The sequence below is a fragment of the Pezoporus flaviventris genome, unplaced genomic scaffold (assembly GCF_033815535.1).
Source record: "Pezoporus flaviventris isolate CSIRO_AGI_PZ_B2104156 unplaced genomic scaffold, CSIRO_AGI_Pfla_v1 ptg000081l, whole genome shotgun sequence".
NCBI classification, from domain to species: domain Eukaryota; kingdom Metazoa; phylum Chordata; class Aves; order Psittaciformes; family Psittacidae; genus Pezoporus; species Pezoporus flaviventris.
Genome location: NW_026892629.1, coordinates 330,101 through 347,512, shown reverse-complemented (window position 1 = coordinate 347,512; position 17,412 = coordinate 330,101). Strand labels below are relative to the sequence as shown.

Genomic DNA, 17,412 nt, shown 5'->3' with positions numbered 1-17,412 from the left:
ATAATGCAATCTAGTAGGGGCATGATTACACTTTTAGGCACTTTAAATGCTTATCTTCTGTTTACACAGCAAGAATCCATGGAAGTAAAAATATTTTACCATTTTTCACACATGCTTTGGGGTTATTTTTAGGAGTCCATTATTTATCCTCCTCCCATTTCCTCTTCCCTTGCACAAAAAGCACAGACCCTACTCACCCATCCCAGTGAAGTTATAGTATCTCGCTAGATTGCCAACTTTGAGATGAAAGGAAAAAAAGCAATATTACAGCTTGTAAGACACCTGTTTCAGTTAGATTTATTAATAACCTTATTATTTTACTCTTAAATGTATGAATTTTCACTGACTTAAAACCCTAGATTCTGTTGTGGATCTCCTGCAGTGATAAACAAGCATATCAATATGCATAAGCACAAAAGCAAGTGATACAAAATATACGCTGCATTTAGCTATGATTTCAGCTACTCCAAATTTATGCCTTACTGAGTGCCTTACAATTAACATTATCCTCATGAGTCTATTCACATGAAAACCAAGTATACCAGATTTTATTCTCCTCAAAAGAAAGTGAGTGAGCAAGAAGAATGGCAGTGGTATTCACCTGGCCTAAATCTTGTCTAAAGAGAAGGGGATTCACACGAACACAGCACACACTGTCCTCATGCTAGTAATGCAAGTCGCGGTAACAACAGCAACAGCAGATCAACAATGCTTTAAACTTGTCCTACAGAATAAGGACATGTTCGGCTGCATATATACACAAACACGCATGCACTTATACACCCTCCTGTAAGGAGGAGGCAAACAAGAATATCATATGTGACTTAAAGAGCACAAGAGATTTAGTCAACACAACTCTGCTACAATAAAAGGAGAGAGTTTAAAATTACTTCCAAAACAATAGGAAAATCTAGACAAAGAGATGGATCATATAATAAAAGTTAAGCAGGTTGTAAGATTAATACATAAGAAAGAAAAATAATCTATAATAGAAAACAAAGGATTTGGCTTCCAGACCACGCTTTGACATGTAAGCAAAGCTAAGGCATTTTGATCCTAGCAGACCACAAATAATGTCTGGCCTGGTTTGAGGTTTTTGTGAATCCAATGATTCAGGACTTTGCATCCTTTAGCATAAACTCTGCTGTCCAGAACTTCAAGACAGGCTCCTCTTCAATCTGCTACATATATACTCTTTCTATATTCCGGTTGCCCCCCTCCAAAGAACTTAATCATTGGACAAGAGTCTGGCCCTATAAAAAAACCATGATGAGCAGAGAAGTCTCAATTTTGCCTTTTCTTTCCAAATTTCTCCCTTTTCCAGCAGAAACGCATTTTTGTAGCCATCTTTACATGCTACTCACACCAAGAAATACTAGTACCTTAGACATCTGTAGTCCTATTTACCTCTCCTAAATTGTTACAACCAAAAATGTAATTTTATATTTGGTGCAATCCTGTGCTGACATTCTTAAAACCTACCACATAAATATAAAAAAAACCCCGCACATTAATTAATTTTGAATAGATGAAAATATTCATGGTTTCCTAAACAAGTCACAAGTCACATCTGTTAACTGAATTGTTTTAAATCCAACTGCTACAGCTGCGGACATTGTCATGCCCCCAGTATCACTGGAGGAACCTGGGCAGATTTGTAGAAAGGTGGTAAGGTTTAAAAGTCTGCCTATGAAGTTGAGGCTGGCTCAGCTGGTACAATTATAAATGCCATCAAGAAATTGAAAGATGACATTTGAGAAAATGCTGCAGTGCAGACACTGAATTAGGGAGGTAGCAGTGAAAAGATTTGAATAAAGACTTGATAGCTTTGGTAAGTCTGATTTACACTGTCAATATGCAACAAGAAAGTGACAGTTAATTATCAACCTTTCATCTCTTCTCTCATATTTATACAAAAGGTGTCTTTTATTCTGCTTTTTAATCGGCAGGAAAGCACACTGTCTGCCTTTTTTTTTTTTTTCCCCTTCCTTCTGGAATAGACCAAAGTACCTTGATATCACCAGATGTTGCAAAAGCAACGCTTTGGTTCTGCTGCCAGATCCTCACTATATGCAATTCAATATAGCTCTCCTACATGCTCATTTCTTTAAGACTGAGATAATAACCTTTATCTCAACAAAGTAACACTATCATGGAAGCATTGTTCCTACACACACCTTCTCCCATTGTGGCCTCCTGTAGTACTAGAGTAGGTCTCCTTTCCAAAGCGTTCCAATGAGTTATGAGTCAGCCTTTCAGCCACCTTAAGCCTGCTGGATGACTAACACTGGAATTCAAATCAATATCCAGCATACAGTACAAACTGAAAGCAACTGGCCCATGTAGCACAGCTTCCAGCCAAACTCCAGCTTGAATCAACAGAGATTCTCCTTGTCCTATGGCAGAGTGGTCTATATCACGTCTTACTTGCCAGAGATTTAAGAGATTACTTAGGAGCTGGAGGGTCAGCATCCTACCCTGTTAAAGGAGCTGCCAGCCTGCTGTCCTTTCCCAAACTGGTGTGCCTGACTGTAATCACTTCCCCTCACTCCCCTATATATGAATATCATGCCTTCTAAGATGTATCTATTGAAAGTGTATTAAAATAGCTACATGAAATTATCACTATTATAATTGTTCTGAATCCAATTAGGTTCGAAAATCTCAAAGTTTATCTGTTCATAAGGCACTATGAATGAGAAAAGAGCAAGACATACAATAACAAAAGTAGTATCTATTCATACTATTTAGCCTGTGATAATGGTGAGTGTTTGTATATAGGATTAGTTTCCTCATTGTATTAGTTCATTAGCAAAATTCTTTTTCTTTTTTATTTTTAAAAAAAAAAAAAAAGGATCTTGAAAGTTTGTTATGGGCTTGCCTTAGAATAAATATTTTACTTTTTTTAAATCCAAAATTATGAAGGAGGGGAATGACGACAATATGCTGCATTCCTGTTATTTCAACATCTTTTAAAAAATCCAGTAAGCATTGCAAAACTTTAAAGCATGACCAGCAATTATAAACTGTACTTGTATTCTGAGGCCTTAAATGGTAAACAGTTTTATCTTATCTTTTACCAAAGACAGTTCTAATCTGGTTTACTGAAAACAAGAGACAAATGATGAAGGGAGAAGAAAGCTTTTCATTCTAAGCATTTACTTCAACAGGCAGCTGACGAGCAGAAGACCAGAACTATGATCTGATGTGCAGGATACATAAACACAGATTGTCTGTATCCTCATCTGAATCATAATGGAGAAAAGCAGCTCATCCTCACAGAAGTCTAGGATGGCATCCACTGCCTCCATTTTTTAAGCCTATTGGACATTACAGTGTTTTAGTGCAGTTCAAAAGCAATAAAAACCATGATACTTGATTTTAAAATTAAGATAAAAATATGTGTACCCTATTATGCACGTCTTTGTCTATCGATGGTACTGTAATCCACTGTAATATGCATATACTATACAGTGATGATGGGGTGATAAATAAAACTTTTGCCAGCATGAGTCTGGAACAGTCACAGTGCTTGTGAGCATGGAAGCCAAAAAAAGAGAAAAAAAAAAAGCCCAACAAACAGAATGGTACATCCTAAGCATCAATGCAGAGTTAAACCTCAGCCCTCAGCACCTAAAAATAATAAGATGATACTGTAAGCAGGTGACTTCACATTTGGGAAGGAGAAAAATACACTCTAATAAGAACTACCTAAACTTCCAAGTCTCTGAGGTACTTCAACAACTTTGTGGAACCAGATCTGGATCTGTTAACAACATGAATATCTCATTCTTAACAAGTAAGTGAAGAATGTAAGTGAAGAACATTAGAAAATTCAGTGTATCCCTTAAGGATGACAAATATATGGCATGAAAAAAAAAACCCAGCTGAAATATATTACTGTTTAAGGAATATTTTCCCAAGGCTAACAAAAGGACACAGACTACTAAAACAGTACTCACCAGAACGTCCCTTTGTCCCTGCTTTCTGTATCTATGAAACCAGATTCCAAAAACATGTCCTTGTAAATTCGGCCAACTAAGCAATACATATCCGAAGCTACTTGGTCTTCCTGTTCTACCAGGGGAATCATAATTTCTAGAGCTTTCTGTCTGTCTCCAGGCAGATTTCTCCTATTGAAAAATTAGAAAAAAAAAAAGATTAAAAATCTAATAAAATTAAAAAGAAATGCCTTTTTATTACTATGTTTGAATATATATATATGACTTCATCCATGTAAATGTGCTTCTAGACACAATGGACTATATTAAATATATACTCACTTCCCCCCTTCCTTTCTCTTTTTTTTTTTACTTAATATCACTGAACACCTATACACCAGCCCACAAATGCATTTTGTCTCTCTCATGAAGCATCAGCTAGAGCAAAGCACTGACAACAGGAACAAGAGCCTCAAGGGCAATTCTTTGAAAGATCACGTGTTACTTTTTTAAAAAACAGAAAGATACAAACCTTAGTTTCACACCTAGCATTTTTTCATAGTAATTCATGTCTTACAAGTAAAAAAAAAGATTCCAACTTGTGTCTGTGATTTTTTTTAATATACATTTTGAATGTGGACAAAAAAAAACAAAACCACAACAAATCAACAGAGAAACCAACACAAAAAGCATGAACCAGAGTGAATTCCCATGAAAGGGAAGGTTAGGAAGTGAAGCCAGTAAGGTAGTATTAAGAAAAGTACATCAGACAAATAAATCACGTAACTGCAAGTATTAGACACTTCCTGGTGACTCACAGTTTGGATACGTGTATCCTTCGGTATCAAGAGCTTAGAATTTTCTACATATTTGTGTACTGAAGCAAATGACTCCTTTCTCTGCAAGAACTATTCTTTGATGTTTTGGGGAGAGTATTAAATTATTTTGAAGAAATCGCTTGTAATATTTGAGTGGCTACAATTTCAATTGGGGGAAATACACAAAAGTCACTTTGTATCTGTCTTGCAAGCTTTGCACTGAAGAAGCTTGGAAGACAATGCTACTTCAGACAGAAAAACCACCACCTCAAAAGCCACAGCCATCTTAAAACAGACACTACTTGGTCAGAGGTTAAGTGATGGATTTTTGCTTCCCCCTCTACAAGAACATATCAAAGTTCTGATGCATCTGCACAAGCAGTGTCGGTGTGAAACCTCAGAGATCAGAGCATGTGTACTGTAATTAATACCTGAACTCATGATCTTTGAGCTCATGAATGCAGCTCCAGAAGGGGGTGATGTGGAAGAAAAGGTTTAGGTCAAGCAGAATGGGTAGCAGAGGATGAATAACAACATAACAAAGATAATAATGAAAACAGAGCAAAAGCACTTGCTTCGGCAGATAGCATAAACTACTTTACCAGAAGAAAAAAACATAAACACTCTGTTTAAGTCTATGTGCTGGGGCAACCTCTACTTCAGACTCAGCCTGATGATAAATGAAATCCAGCGCCATCTCTTCCCAACCTTCAGACCAGTCAAATTCTAACAAATTAGGGCAAGTCTCCTCAGACTACAGAACTGCAGCAAGCTCCCAAAATACTTCTAGAGTGGCACAAAAGGCTGGTGTACTCATCTGAGATGGACAAGTGCTTACAATCCCAGGCTCCAGGGGGAGAAATAAATTGCTCCTGGATGAGCAAGTAACAGTCTTCTTCAGGTCTGTGTTACTTTAGTTCCCCTGACAACTAATCATTTGCCCAGCTGCTGAAGGTTTGCTTCTTTATGTCTTCTCATATTGATCACTCAAGTAAAGCAATAAGAGTAAGTCTGCAGCTTTTTCATGTTTTTTTATCTGGCTTTCATTACAGAAGGGCAATTTTCAGAATGGAGTTTGAGACAGATAACTCTTGCATATCTCATATTGACAATCGCCAATACAGATCAAACCTGCGAGCTGAACTTAATGAGAACAAAACCAGTAAGGCACAGTGATTTGTAATTTAAGCCATTTAGAGTTTGCTGGTCTCCAGAGACAAAGGTCCCTACTTTTCTTTCTGCTTACTCTTCCATCATCAATGCAGTCACACATTTTCTTGATTTAGGTCAGACTAATCCTGACTAATTGAGCTGCATCATCCTTCCGTACTAGTGACCTGGATTAGAAGCATGAGGGACAGTTGCTTTCACATCAAACATTCAGATGTGTAGAATATTTGAGACCTGCCTTAGCTTAGGAAATATCCTCTATATTACCAATAGAAGAAAGCTACAATTAGCCAAGTAATTCCTGCTTGGCACAGACCAAAGCATGAACATTTTCATAGCTGTCATGGATTCCAGTTGCATGCATAATCTGGAGAAAAGAGGGAGAGGAAAATTTGATTTTAAGTCCTTTGGAGGTACTGTGTAGACTTTTTGTGTGATGAATACTTGTCATCAAAGAGAACAAGTACAGATACATACCTCAAAGGCTACATCTTACAGTCACATCTATAAAACCAGACTTTTCAATCTGCAAGGAGTCCCAGCAGAACCAATGAAGTATAAGGATCTCCCTAAGAGTATACTGCAGTTTTGCAGGTTTTTTAGTGTCTCAGTGAACTAGACAAGTCCTGTTTTCAGAGGTGACTTTATTTTAGAAAATGATGACCTTGAGGTCTAAATAACTTGTTAAAACTCCAAGGTAAAGCTAATGACTTTTGCAGAGGCTATGCAGCAGTGGTAGATACATACTGGATTATTTAATCTGCAAAACTGCACATATTTATGACAAAACAGAATCAAAAGTGGCACAATACTGATACACTATACTGATACCTGGTATGAAGGAAAAAGAAAGGATGGGGACAGTTTATTCAGGCGAAACAATGTCAGCTGGGGTTTATTTTTGTTGTGGTTTTTCATTTGCTTCAAAAACAGGTGGTTTTTTTCAACTACTTGTGACATATTTTGACATGATATGCTGTTTTGATCCTCCTCAGAGAACCTGAATTACAACATTCAAATCTGTGAGAAGCAGAAAGATCTGTAGACATATTCTACATTTGAGAATTTCAATGCCTGCTGGCACGTGGTCCACTCCATTAAATGTTAATAGCAAAACGTTCACTGTGGTAACAGCAAGGGAGCAGAAAACTTTTGTAATTTCCACTGAAAAACTCCCCTTTTAGTGCCTTGCCTAACTGCCAGTATCCTAGGAAAAAAAATGCAGGCTTGGCTCTCATTTAACCCAACAAAGTAGTGAATGTTGCTTCATGTGGCACATTTTGTGCATGTTATCAGAGAATGTGAAAATTAGTTCATTATTATAATATAATGGAATCTTCTGAAGGACATATGATCAAAGTTCTTCTGTCTCCTGACTACTGAAACTCAAGACCTGAATGAGATTATCCATCAATGTTTTAAGGGCAGGCTGGATGCGGCTTTGAGCAACCTGGTCTAGTGGAAGGTGTCCCTGCCCGTGGCAGGGGGGTTCGAACTGGAAGGTCGTTAAGGACCCTTCCAACACAAAACATTCTATGATTCTGTGTCCAAGTTAGCACAAGTGCTGCAGCACTGCCACTCATACAGCCATACTTCCAGTATTTCTGCAGAGGTAAAATACTGTTAGGTATTTATTTGCCATGACTAAGGTACTGAAATGAAAAAGTGGTGCTAACCCATAGAAAGACAAATCAAACACTCATGCTAGAGAAAAAGAAATGGAATTTGACAGTGCAAGAGGTAAGTAAGGAAAGCTTAGATTGATCACAAAGATGAGTCCCCAGAGTTGCTTCAGTGAAAACCCTAGAGCTCCAGTAGGGAGCTTCACCCAGGATTACCAACCCTGTGTAAACTTTTGAGTTCTGATTTACTGTTCAACAACAGAAAGAAGGGTAGTTTCTTACCTGCTCAGTGCAAATGCATAATGGAGCCTCACGTGGTGGTGGGAAGCCAAGTCAAACGTAGGTAGTTTTTCTAAAGTTTTCACCAGTTTTACAATGGAATCATAATCCTTCCAAAAGAAGGGAATAATGAAATTTTAAGTGGCTGCACCGAGGTATGCCTACATGAACTCCTCTTTGACCTATTATTTCATACTAAAAAGTATTCTCGGTTCATCGTAAGCTTTACAGATTTCAGTTTCCCCAGTCTCTACCTGTAAATAGCCTAACACTCATCAGAAATGTGAATACGCACAATATTTAGCAGGGAAACATAGTCTTGTACTGAGTGGTTCAACATGGACCTGTGGAAATGTTAGTACATCTGTTTCATTATTAAAATTAGATTCAGGGGCTGAACACATATCAGAGTTCATATAGTACAGACATTACAATGCTAACTGCATCTGAATTAAGGCATCCCAAAACTCTGAAGTAGGTATGTCTTAAACACCTAAACAAAAGAACCTTTTAACACCATGGTTTTTAAAGGAGCTTACTTGCTAACCTATTTAAAAAACAAACAACCACAATAAAAAACAAACCACTTCAAAATGTTTAAGGAGCAACAGTTGAAATTACATGTAACAAAGTAAGCAATTACTAGCACCATTCCAGAAGCTGAAATGCAGATGGACATGCTGTTTTCCTGAGTAGTGTCACAAGCATGGTGACAAAGACTAGGTATACGTATCAATAGCAGAATGCTACCTTAGCCTTTAAATAAGACACACTAGGGTTGTTGATCACATAGCAATGCTGAGATGAAGAAGAGTTGTTGTATACCTTAGATGCTGGTTATAAATCAACACCACCTTTCTGCTATGTAAAGGCACACTATAAACAGTGTAACTACAAAATAAAGTAAAAAGCATCAGTGAAGATACTACACAAGATTTTTGCTAGTGTACATTATTCATCTAGTTTGTTAGCAAATCTGTGTAAAATACACTAAAAATTTCACTGAGAAGGTAATTTAATTTACTATGATTAAGATGATTTTGGAAGACAGGATTCATACCTGGATGTCTCTATAGGACAGCAGCAAGTTTATTACAATGTCAGCAGACAGGACTTCAACATTATCCACTCGCTGTCGAATCCTTGCCAGCTCTGCTGCAAGCTCTTTGCCCGTGTAGAGAGTACGGGCCTTCCTGATGTCATTCAGAATGGATTCCCGGAAATACTGGCTGGAGAGGAACAACTTCACATCAGAAATTTGGGACAGGTCCCCTGCACCTGTTTTTCAGGCTCTGCAGCAATCCCAGAATGCATATGTGAAACATTTATTGATGGAGCAGTGTCAACAGGGAGATTTGGTGAAGCTAAATTATTAATTATAAATTTGTCTCTACAGAAGGCAAAACATTGCATTAGCCTGAAGCACGAGCCTGACATTTATATTGTTAGCAGAATATATGAATTATAAATAGGGGTACAAAAATACAACTCACCTTGAACTGGCCTGTGCCACCTTCAGGAGCTGAATAAATCGATCCACCAGAGGTAAGCATATAGGCCCAAGCAGCGACTCAAGGCTGGGCTGCATCAATTCTGTTAGTCCCTTCATAAAACTGCTATCACAGCAGTACACCTTGTTATGTGGAGTTACCATATAAGGAACAAATATGTAGTTACCAGTGCACATCTGTAAGGAAACAAAGTGCAAATATTTAAGGAAGTTATGGTTTCACAAGCCTAAGCATAAAGCAATCGCATAGAATACCTGCAGAATTTCACCTGTTAAAGTCATAGGAAGATGTGCTGCTTATTTAAGCAAGACCAAGACTCTGAGACCTATGAAGTCTAGGGTTATGTGTTCAGTTTTCATCTCAGAAGTGATATACATCTGAAATGTGTTCTTTCAGATTTCTGAACTACTTCCTGTAAGATTAATCTTTTCAGAAGCATCACACTGACCTTAAAATAGTCATTGGCTCAATAGAAAAACAGCGCTGAGGGCACACCCTGGTCACCCCAAAGCAGCAGGTGGACTCAAATGAAGCTGACGTACACTCTTTTCAAGATGACTGATGTTCAGAAGGGAACAAGCACGCCGCAATTTAGTATACTTAGGCTCACAGATGTTGAAAACAACAACACAAGCTAGTTGCCTCACAACAGGAAAACCATAGAGAAAACTGATCCTTATATGAACTGCAAAATGACTCAAATAGTTTAGCATAACAAAGACAAAAAAAAATTCCCTCCTGAGTAGCAAAACTTCCTGGCCAGCGGGACTACAAACCATACATATTTCAGAATAATCACTTATGGAACATCTTAGCATTGCTATACTGTATTGATTTTTACATATCAATATATGACAGATATTTTACCAATACTTCAAAATTAAGTTTATCTTCCAGGAAAGACGGAGGCGAGATATCTGGTGCTGGAGGGATGTGTGTGAGTACAGATTTATGCACATTGAAAGCTTGCTGATTATTTGTGGTTTTCAAGTGTCTTAACTATGAGACAGCACACCATCTAAATCAGGAGGAGTTCTGCCATTTGGCTCTCAAAGCTCAGATTCCACTATTTAAGCGGCCAGCAGCCTAGCAAGAAAAGCCTTAAGGAAGGAATTCTTGAGACCCATCATTTTGGTACCCCCTAAATTACTTCCAAGGTTAATTGCCTTCTGGTCATCTTCTTCCACTTTCCCAGAAGTCAATACAGCAATGAGGACATCACTTCAGAGGATCCCCTTTCAAGCTGAGCTCCAACCATTGACAGAGCAGTCACTGAATAGTTTGCAAATGCACAACACCAGCTGTGAATTTGCTTAACACATGCATTTAAGCATGCATTATTAGATTTTAAAAATAGGGAAGGATTGAGTTACTTTAGTCTGTACAAATGTATGTGTATAGATATGTCAGTGAACACGGTTGTGTACAATCAGAGACTGGCTATCAAGAGTACATAAATTACTTTTTCTAATTACTCCTATTATGCCATGAAACTGTAAGACCTTACTATAAAGGCAATCCCACCCTCACTTCTGAGGGATACAGACACTCTGTGAAATTTAAAAGTAACAGGTGCAGGCATTTACATGAGGTCCATAGAGCAAAACTAACCCAGAACTTGGTTGGAGATTGCATGCACAGACTTGCACAAGGATTAATTTAGTCTTCTTCCCCCAACAACTGCAAATTATAACAGCTGGATAGCTAGGACACATTCTTCTGTGCACGAATGTAGTGACTCCAAAAGAACCTTGAACTGGGAAATGTATGACAATATTTTTAACAAGCAATTAAGGAGTGTGATGCTAGAACCCAAACTGCTCATCTTTGCAATGAAGAACTAAATGGACACTTCGGCTCAAGAAAATGGTAGCATGTAAAGTGATCACACACTTTCAAGAATGAATGGATGAACCTTTGACTCTGCTAAAATCTAATAAGACCCACACTCAAAGTCAGAGAGGAAATTATGAATTTGCTGGGAATAGTTTCAGCAATTACAGGATGAGGGTGGGAAGTCACTGGCACAGGAGCTACTATTAAGCATAGGCAGACTGTTCCCCAACTTTCCTTTTTTAAATAAAGAGAAAAAAGTTTGGGAAGTCAGAGCCAAGAGAAAGGGTGAAGTAGCTACAGATATTCTGGGGCAAGCATTTTACTTCCTAATGTTTATTCAGTGCATTAAAAATAAATTCAAGACTGCTTGCAGGAAGGCCTTCTCAGACCTCTGGCACACAGTTTCCAAAGTTCAGGTCTTAATTAAAAATCAACTCTGAAAAACAATGTTTCCAACTTTTGAAATCCACAGAACCCAAAGTTTATCCTGGCATAATGGTCAGGCCACCTACAGAGACTCATATTTAATCCTACAAGCAGGAAAACTACTCTTCCTGCAGAGGCCAAGTGCCTGAGTCCATTACTGAGCAAGAGCGCTTATAAAATGATCCTGAGCTCACGTTCTTATAGAAGTAGGTATTTATTTCAGTGGAACAAGAGAGCCAGCAAAAATAGTTCACATGCATTTTTCTTGTTATCTGAGGGGAAAATAAAGCTAGTTATATAGCTTGCTATAGGAGACATGCAGACCCAGTAGCCTTTTGGAATCAGTGGACAAGGAAGAAATTAAGTGTAAAAGCCAGGAAAAACCACTACATGGGAAGAAAAGAGAAGAAAATCAATTTACAGTCATTCAGAGGGCACCCAGGGTCCTCAGGAATTGTCTCAAGGTAGAATCTCACCTTGATCTTTGGTGGTAAATCATGTGAGAATGCAATGGCCTTTCCGCCAGCCAGGGAATTAATTTGGTTGTTAACTTAACCAGTTATACGGGGAGCTCTGTATCTCTGAAATCTCTCAGTTTTGGCTGAAGTTCATTAGACAAACAGGCAGATACAGAAAGAGGGTGGAGGATGAAAAAAAACCCAGTACAAGCTCTTGAGTTTCATTTCCTTAGGAAATAAGCTTAAAAAAAAAAAAATAGGAAAACCCACGTGCAATATAGCTAAGAAATATTGACCTCAATTCCACTTTCCTAGCTAAGGAGTACATTAGATATTTAACAGCTGAACCTAACAAAGGCAGACTTGTAGTAGCTCTAGTGACAAAGAAAAAAAATAATCTAAAGTTATATATTATTTACTAAAGGAGGTGGTGGAATAAAGATAACAGTGACGGCAAAACTGCTCTTGTATAATAGAGAGTATGGTCTCCCACTGTGGAGCAACATATTTTGTCACCATCTCAAATTCTAACTATAAAGAGCCCAACCCTGACTACATTTGAGCAACAATGGGGATGGAAGCCTAAGAGGACCAGGCTGTGGGGGCAGCAGCAGCTGAGGAGCTAATCCAATATCAGACAGCTCTAAACCTTCTTCCCCAAAGCAGAGTACATGACTTGGTTCTCTTCTCATTCCCAGGTATGCAACCTCTGTCTCGGGCACTTTTACTTCCTTTCTGACTTTTCTTTGTCAAAATATCAGCTACGCTAACTTCAGTCAGTCAGAATCGGGTGATCTTCCTAACACATGCTTCCTTTCTGCTCACATATTGCTTCACATTTTGACTTAGGGCAATTATTCCACTTGGAAGCTTAAATGTCTTCTATTTATCCTATTAAAATCTGCCCTGCTAACACCCCATCCCAACTCTGATGTCATAAACTCTGATAATCTTTCCTAACACTATTCGAAGTTCCCTGAGTACTCAAGACAAATTGTTGGTTTCCTTTGGTCCATTCCTCTGACTTGTCATACTGTATACAATTAAAGCAACACAATCAAGCCACTGAAGAATGCCCCAAGAATGAGCAATTTTTGAAGGATTAATTAAATCCAATTGCAGTATTTTCAGTCATGTCAAAGCCCTTTAAAAAATGTGCATAGCAAAACGAGGCTTCAAAAGTGGGTGGGAATAGAGACCCTCCTCCTGCCAGACAACAACAGGTATTGGAAGTTTCATTTTCCAACCCTCTTTCTTTACAAATCCCTCATTATTTAAGGTTCAAAAGCTCAAATTACATTAATGAAAGTTCCCAAGTGATTGCAGGTCACACAAGTTGTAGGCTGAAAGGTATTGCTGCAAACTTCAGGGGCTGGGACTGCCATGAGTGCGAGTACAGATAGTTACTATGGTTCAATCTGATGCACAAGAACTCGGGACATTAGATAAGGCAAACTTGGCCTGAGCAATCATATCAGCTGAGCTAGTTATATCTAGGAGACATAAACATACATATCTTTGAAGGCTTTTGGGCAGCACAGTTAGTGCCTGACAACATCAGGCTGAAAGACTATCTGTGTGATAGCCCATTTCATCAAATCAGTCAGACTAATCAGAAGGCAGTAGTACTGGCTGGAGCCAGCCATTTACATATGTGTACTGCAAAGTGACAAAATCTGTAATTCGTTTTTATGTTTATTGGTTTATACTTTTTCAATGTCCTTTCCTCACAGTGGAAAATCAAACAATTCTAGAGGGTGTGTAATTTCAGTTTAAATACAGCCATAAGATTGTCTTAATAGCTCTACAGCTACAGAACTTAAGACTATGCTGCTCGGAGCTAGACCTACTGCCACTGGAATGTCAAGCACTTCCTTCTTGTTTGATCTCCTTTTTCAGCTTCTGAAAATAAATTAATATAGCACCTATTTGTATTTAAGATAATAAAAATGCACAGCATGTAGTTATATATTAATGATCACAACGAGAACACAAACCAGCCCTTCTTTTGATATCCCCTTCTAATACATAACTGTTACTTGTCAAAAGGGCAGCCTTTTGGGACTTCAATTTGGAGATCATCTCTTCTTAGAATGTCCATCACACAGAATCACAGAATGATTTGGGTTGGAAGACACCTTAAAGTTCATCTAGTTCCAACCCCAAATAAGGTAAAAACAATAACGTTTTATAAGCACAATAAACACTATGCTCTCCCCACAAAAACATGTGACATAGTACAGAAGATTTTTCTGTGAAAGTAGTACAGATTAATAAGATAAGGTGCTATACATACGAACATTTGAGTTCTGCCCAATTAATTCTCAGGTCTTGAATTTTACTTCAAAAGGAGGGAGAAAACCTGCAAAATCCCAGGAAGTCAATGGTGTGTAGTCCTCTCGATTCCCTGAGGCTCTTAACTAACACTGCTCTGTTGGAATCACTGAACAGTCAAATATCCACAAACAGAAGAAAGCTGCTTTCAAAGACAAGAAGTGTCAATGAAAAAAAAACCCTCATAACAAGCCATGATGCTTTTCCCAGGGATAAGACAATCTAGCAAATCCCATCTACTTGCCTAAGCTTCAGGACAGCATCCAATGTTGGTTTTGTTTGTTGGGTTTTGTTGCTTTTTGGTTTTTTTAATAAATAGAATTCAGCACGAGTAATAAAAATAGCCAGTGTTTCTCACAGTAGGAACTGTTCTTCCCACTGACTCTCCTCTAAGTAAGATCAGCTTTTCTGCATTTCTCCTACTAGTTCCTTTGAAACATATCTGTTTCAAACATGTCATGCTCTTATTTCAACTCTTCTGATGAGATTTCTCTTAAAGGTAAATCTCTGACTGCACATGGTGTTACATGTAGCAGATGGCAAAATCCTAAATCAAGTTATTAAATCCATTCCCTTAACCCCCAAACACACAGTAAACCAACATGTGCTGATGTGTTAATGAATACAGACTCAGTTTGGGTTTACTTCAAATCCCACTCACATGAATTACAGTCTTACTACTGATTTGGAAAGGAACACCTCAAATGAACCGAAGCACAGAGACTGGTCTACTCTTAAATACTTCCCATTTTCTTTGGGAATATATTCTTTCTTTATATGCCCAGCAATAACATTTACTGCAGCCATGCCACATCCTAAATACTTGTTAAAAATCAGCATATACTATATATGGTCCTTTCATCATATTCGCATAGGAAAAAAAGTTCTAACTTTGCCCAAGGACAACATCTGCTAAATATATTAAAGAATAAAAAAAAACCAAAAATTAAAGAACGAGCAAGACATAGTGCTGTATCGTAAATAATGACAACTGTAGTATTTAGTGTTTATTGAGGTTACTACATAGCACTTTTACATACTTGGATACCAAATATCAAACTGTTCCCAAATCATTTGTCAACTGGATGACGAGTATTATAATAATTCACCATTTCCACAGTGAAAGAGACTAGTAGCTAAACATACCCTGTGGGATCTACAGTCTTCTGGCAGTACCCATCTGGAGCCTCTGGCATGCTCCATCCGGGGTCACTCATTCTCCCGTTCCTGATGAAGGGGCAAAAGGAACACCAAACTGTCTCCCAAGCTACACCTTAAACAGAAGGCAGTTAGGGTGGGCTGTGGAAAACCAGTAAAATTTATGATCTCTGATCCCTCCAAGTATCAGAAAAGGAAAACACCAATAAGAGTCCCTAGCCATAAAACTAACCCTGCTGCTTAATCGGTAACTCCTGAAAGTCAGGTGTGCAGCAGAACAGTTCCTATCGCCTCCCCATCGCCCTTCTGATGGGGCCAGCAGCCGCACTACCGTCTCACACCCCGGGCAGCTCCCAAGGCTACCCGTTACTCCAGCCTGGTGCAAGCAAGCAGCCTGAACTGAACGGTGACCACTGTGTGCAGTCATTACTGCAACTGTTTGCAAAGCATATGTATAATGCATGCACATTAAACTTCCTCAGATTCAGCAACGATGGAATTTTTTTCTAAAATTGAATAAATGGCCATTTGGAACCTGACCTGCAGCTTTTCTCCAGTGTTGGTAAGATTCAAACTGGGGGAGATCAGGATGAAGTAAAACCTGTTGTGCTAAACCAAGCGAAGTACAGCCATGAACTGTAACCTCTATATCAACATCTCCTTGTGATAGAAACTCTTTACTAGTAATTTCTAGAATGCCTCTGCTGCTTGGTTGACCTCAAAAATCAGATAACAGCAAAAACTAAACAAGCTTTCAAATATCAAAGTAACTGCCTCCCGTCAAAGTATCACTGCCTGTAAAAATGTATGGTTTTGGTATTACTGCAACCTTTGGAAAAGGTCCAACTAAACAGCTATAAAACCACATACAACAGGAAATAAGCCCATGTTATCTTGCACTGCTCTGCCCTGACAGGCTCCAGGCAGCTTATCCTAGCCATGAAACGTTGTATTGACTATTATTAGGAAGTACAAAAATCCAGTCAGAACAAAGAACAAAAACGGTAATGGATTTTTTTTCTCCCCACTAGTTTTAGGGATACACGGTTCAGGAAAAGCAAACACAAGGCATTTCAGCTAGACGGATATAAATATAGATACACACACACACACACTTGTTTTGCAGACTTTTTAATTCCCTGGTGCCAGGGATACCATTGTCCTGTTACGGCTGTCTGTGTGATATTAAAAAAACATGTTCTAGAACAGCAGGACTAAACTCCCAATTATACATATGTGAATTTCATTTTTTCATATTTGCAACCTCACATAACCATTTGTATGACTATTTTTGGTAAGGGCGGGCATCATAGCCATATCCTCTCAAGAACAGCACCTTTGTCACACCCATTATCCAAGCATCTTGCAGTTTATGAAGAAACATGACTTTCATGAAGCAGGAATTATATCATTATATTTGATAGCTAGACATGCACCAACACTGCGAAAAATCTATTTCCAGGTAATCTGGTTGACATCATTACAAAAAATGAGGAAAAGGGAGAACAAAAAAAACCCCAAACAGTTGCAGAATTGCTAAGCCAGTTTCACTTACTTCCCTGTTCTAATCCCCAGGAAAACACTTCCTCATGAAAAGATGTTACGTGGGTGTGCTTGAAAACATCTAAGGCTCTCAAGGAACACATTCTTTTTGTGGCATACACTGAAACATTTCTAGAAGTGATAAATGACAGTTTCACAGCCACCTAGACAAATCTAATGGAAAACAACAATCCTTTCTCAAACAGATGAAGGCCAAGTTATCGTACCTCTCCTTGAGCTTCAGAGACTGTCATTTAAAAACAGGGCAACAGACATCATCTCCTCTTTATTCTACTGTACCAGTCATCTCCTGCTGT

The 17,412-nt window shown here is 38.4% G+C and overlaps 1 protein-coding gene across 1 annotated transcript in view; it reads right to left on the bottom strand.

The window, feature by feature from the left end:
- Positions 1–17,412, bottom strand: part of MAP3K5 (mitogen-activated protein kinase kinase kinase 5) — a 102,537-nt gene that overhangs the window by 50,674 nt on the left and 34,451 nt on the right. The window contains exons 4-7 of the mRNA XM_061474904.1: positions 9,324–9,517; positions 8,891–9,059; positions 7,834–7,940; positions 3,963–4,133 (exon numbers count right to left, since the gene is read on the bottom strand). Of these exons, the coding sequence (XP_061330888.1) occupies positions 3,963–4,133; positions 7,834–7,940; positions 8,891–9,059; positions 9,324–9,517 (641 nt within the window). The remainder of the gene's footprint in view (positions 1–3,962; positions 4,134–7,833; positions 7,941–8,890; positions 9,060–9,323; positions 9,518–17,412) is intronic.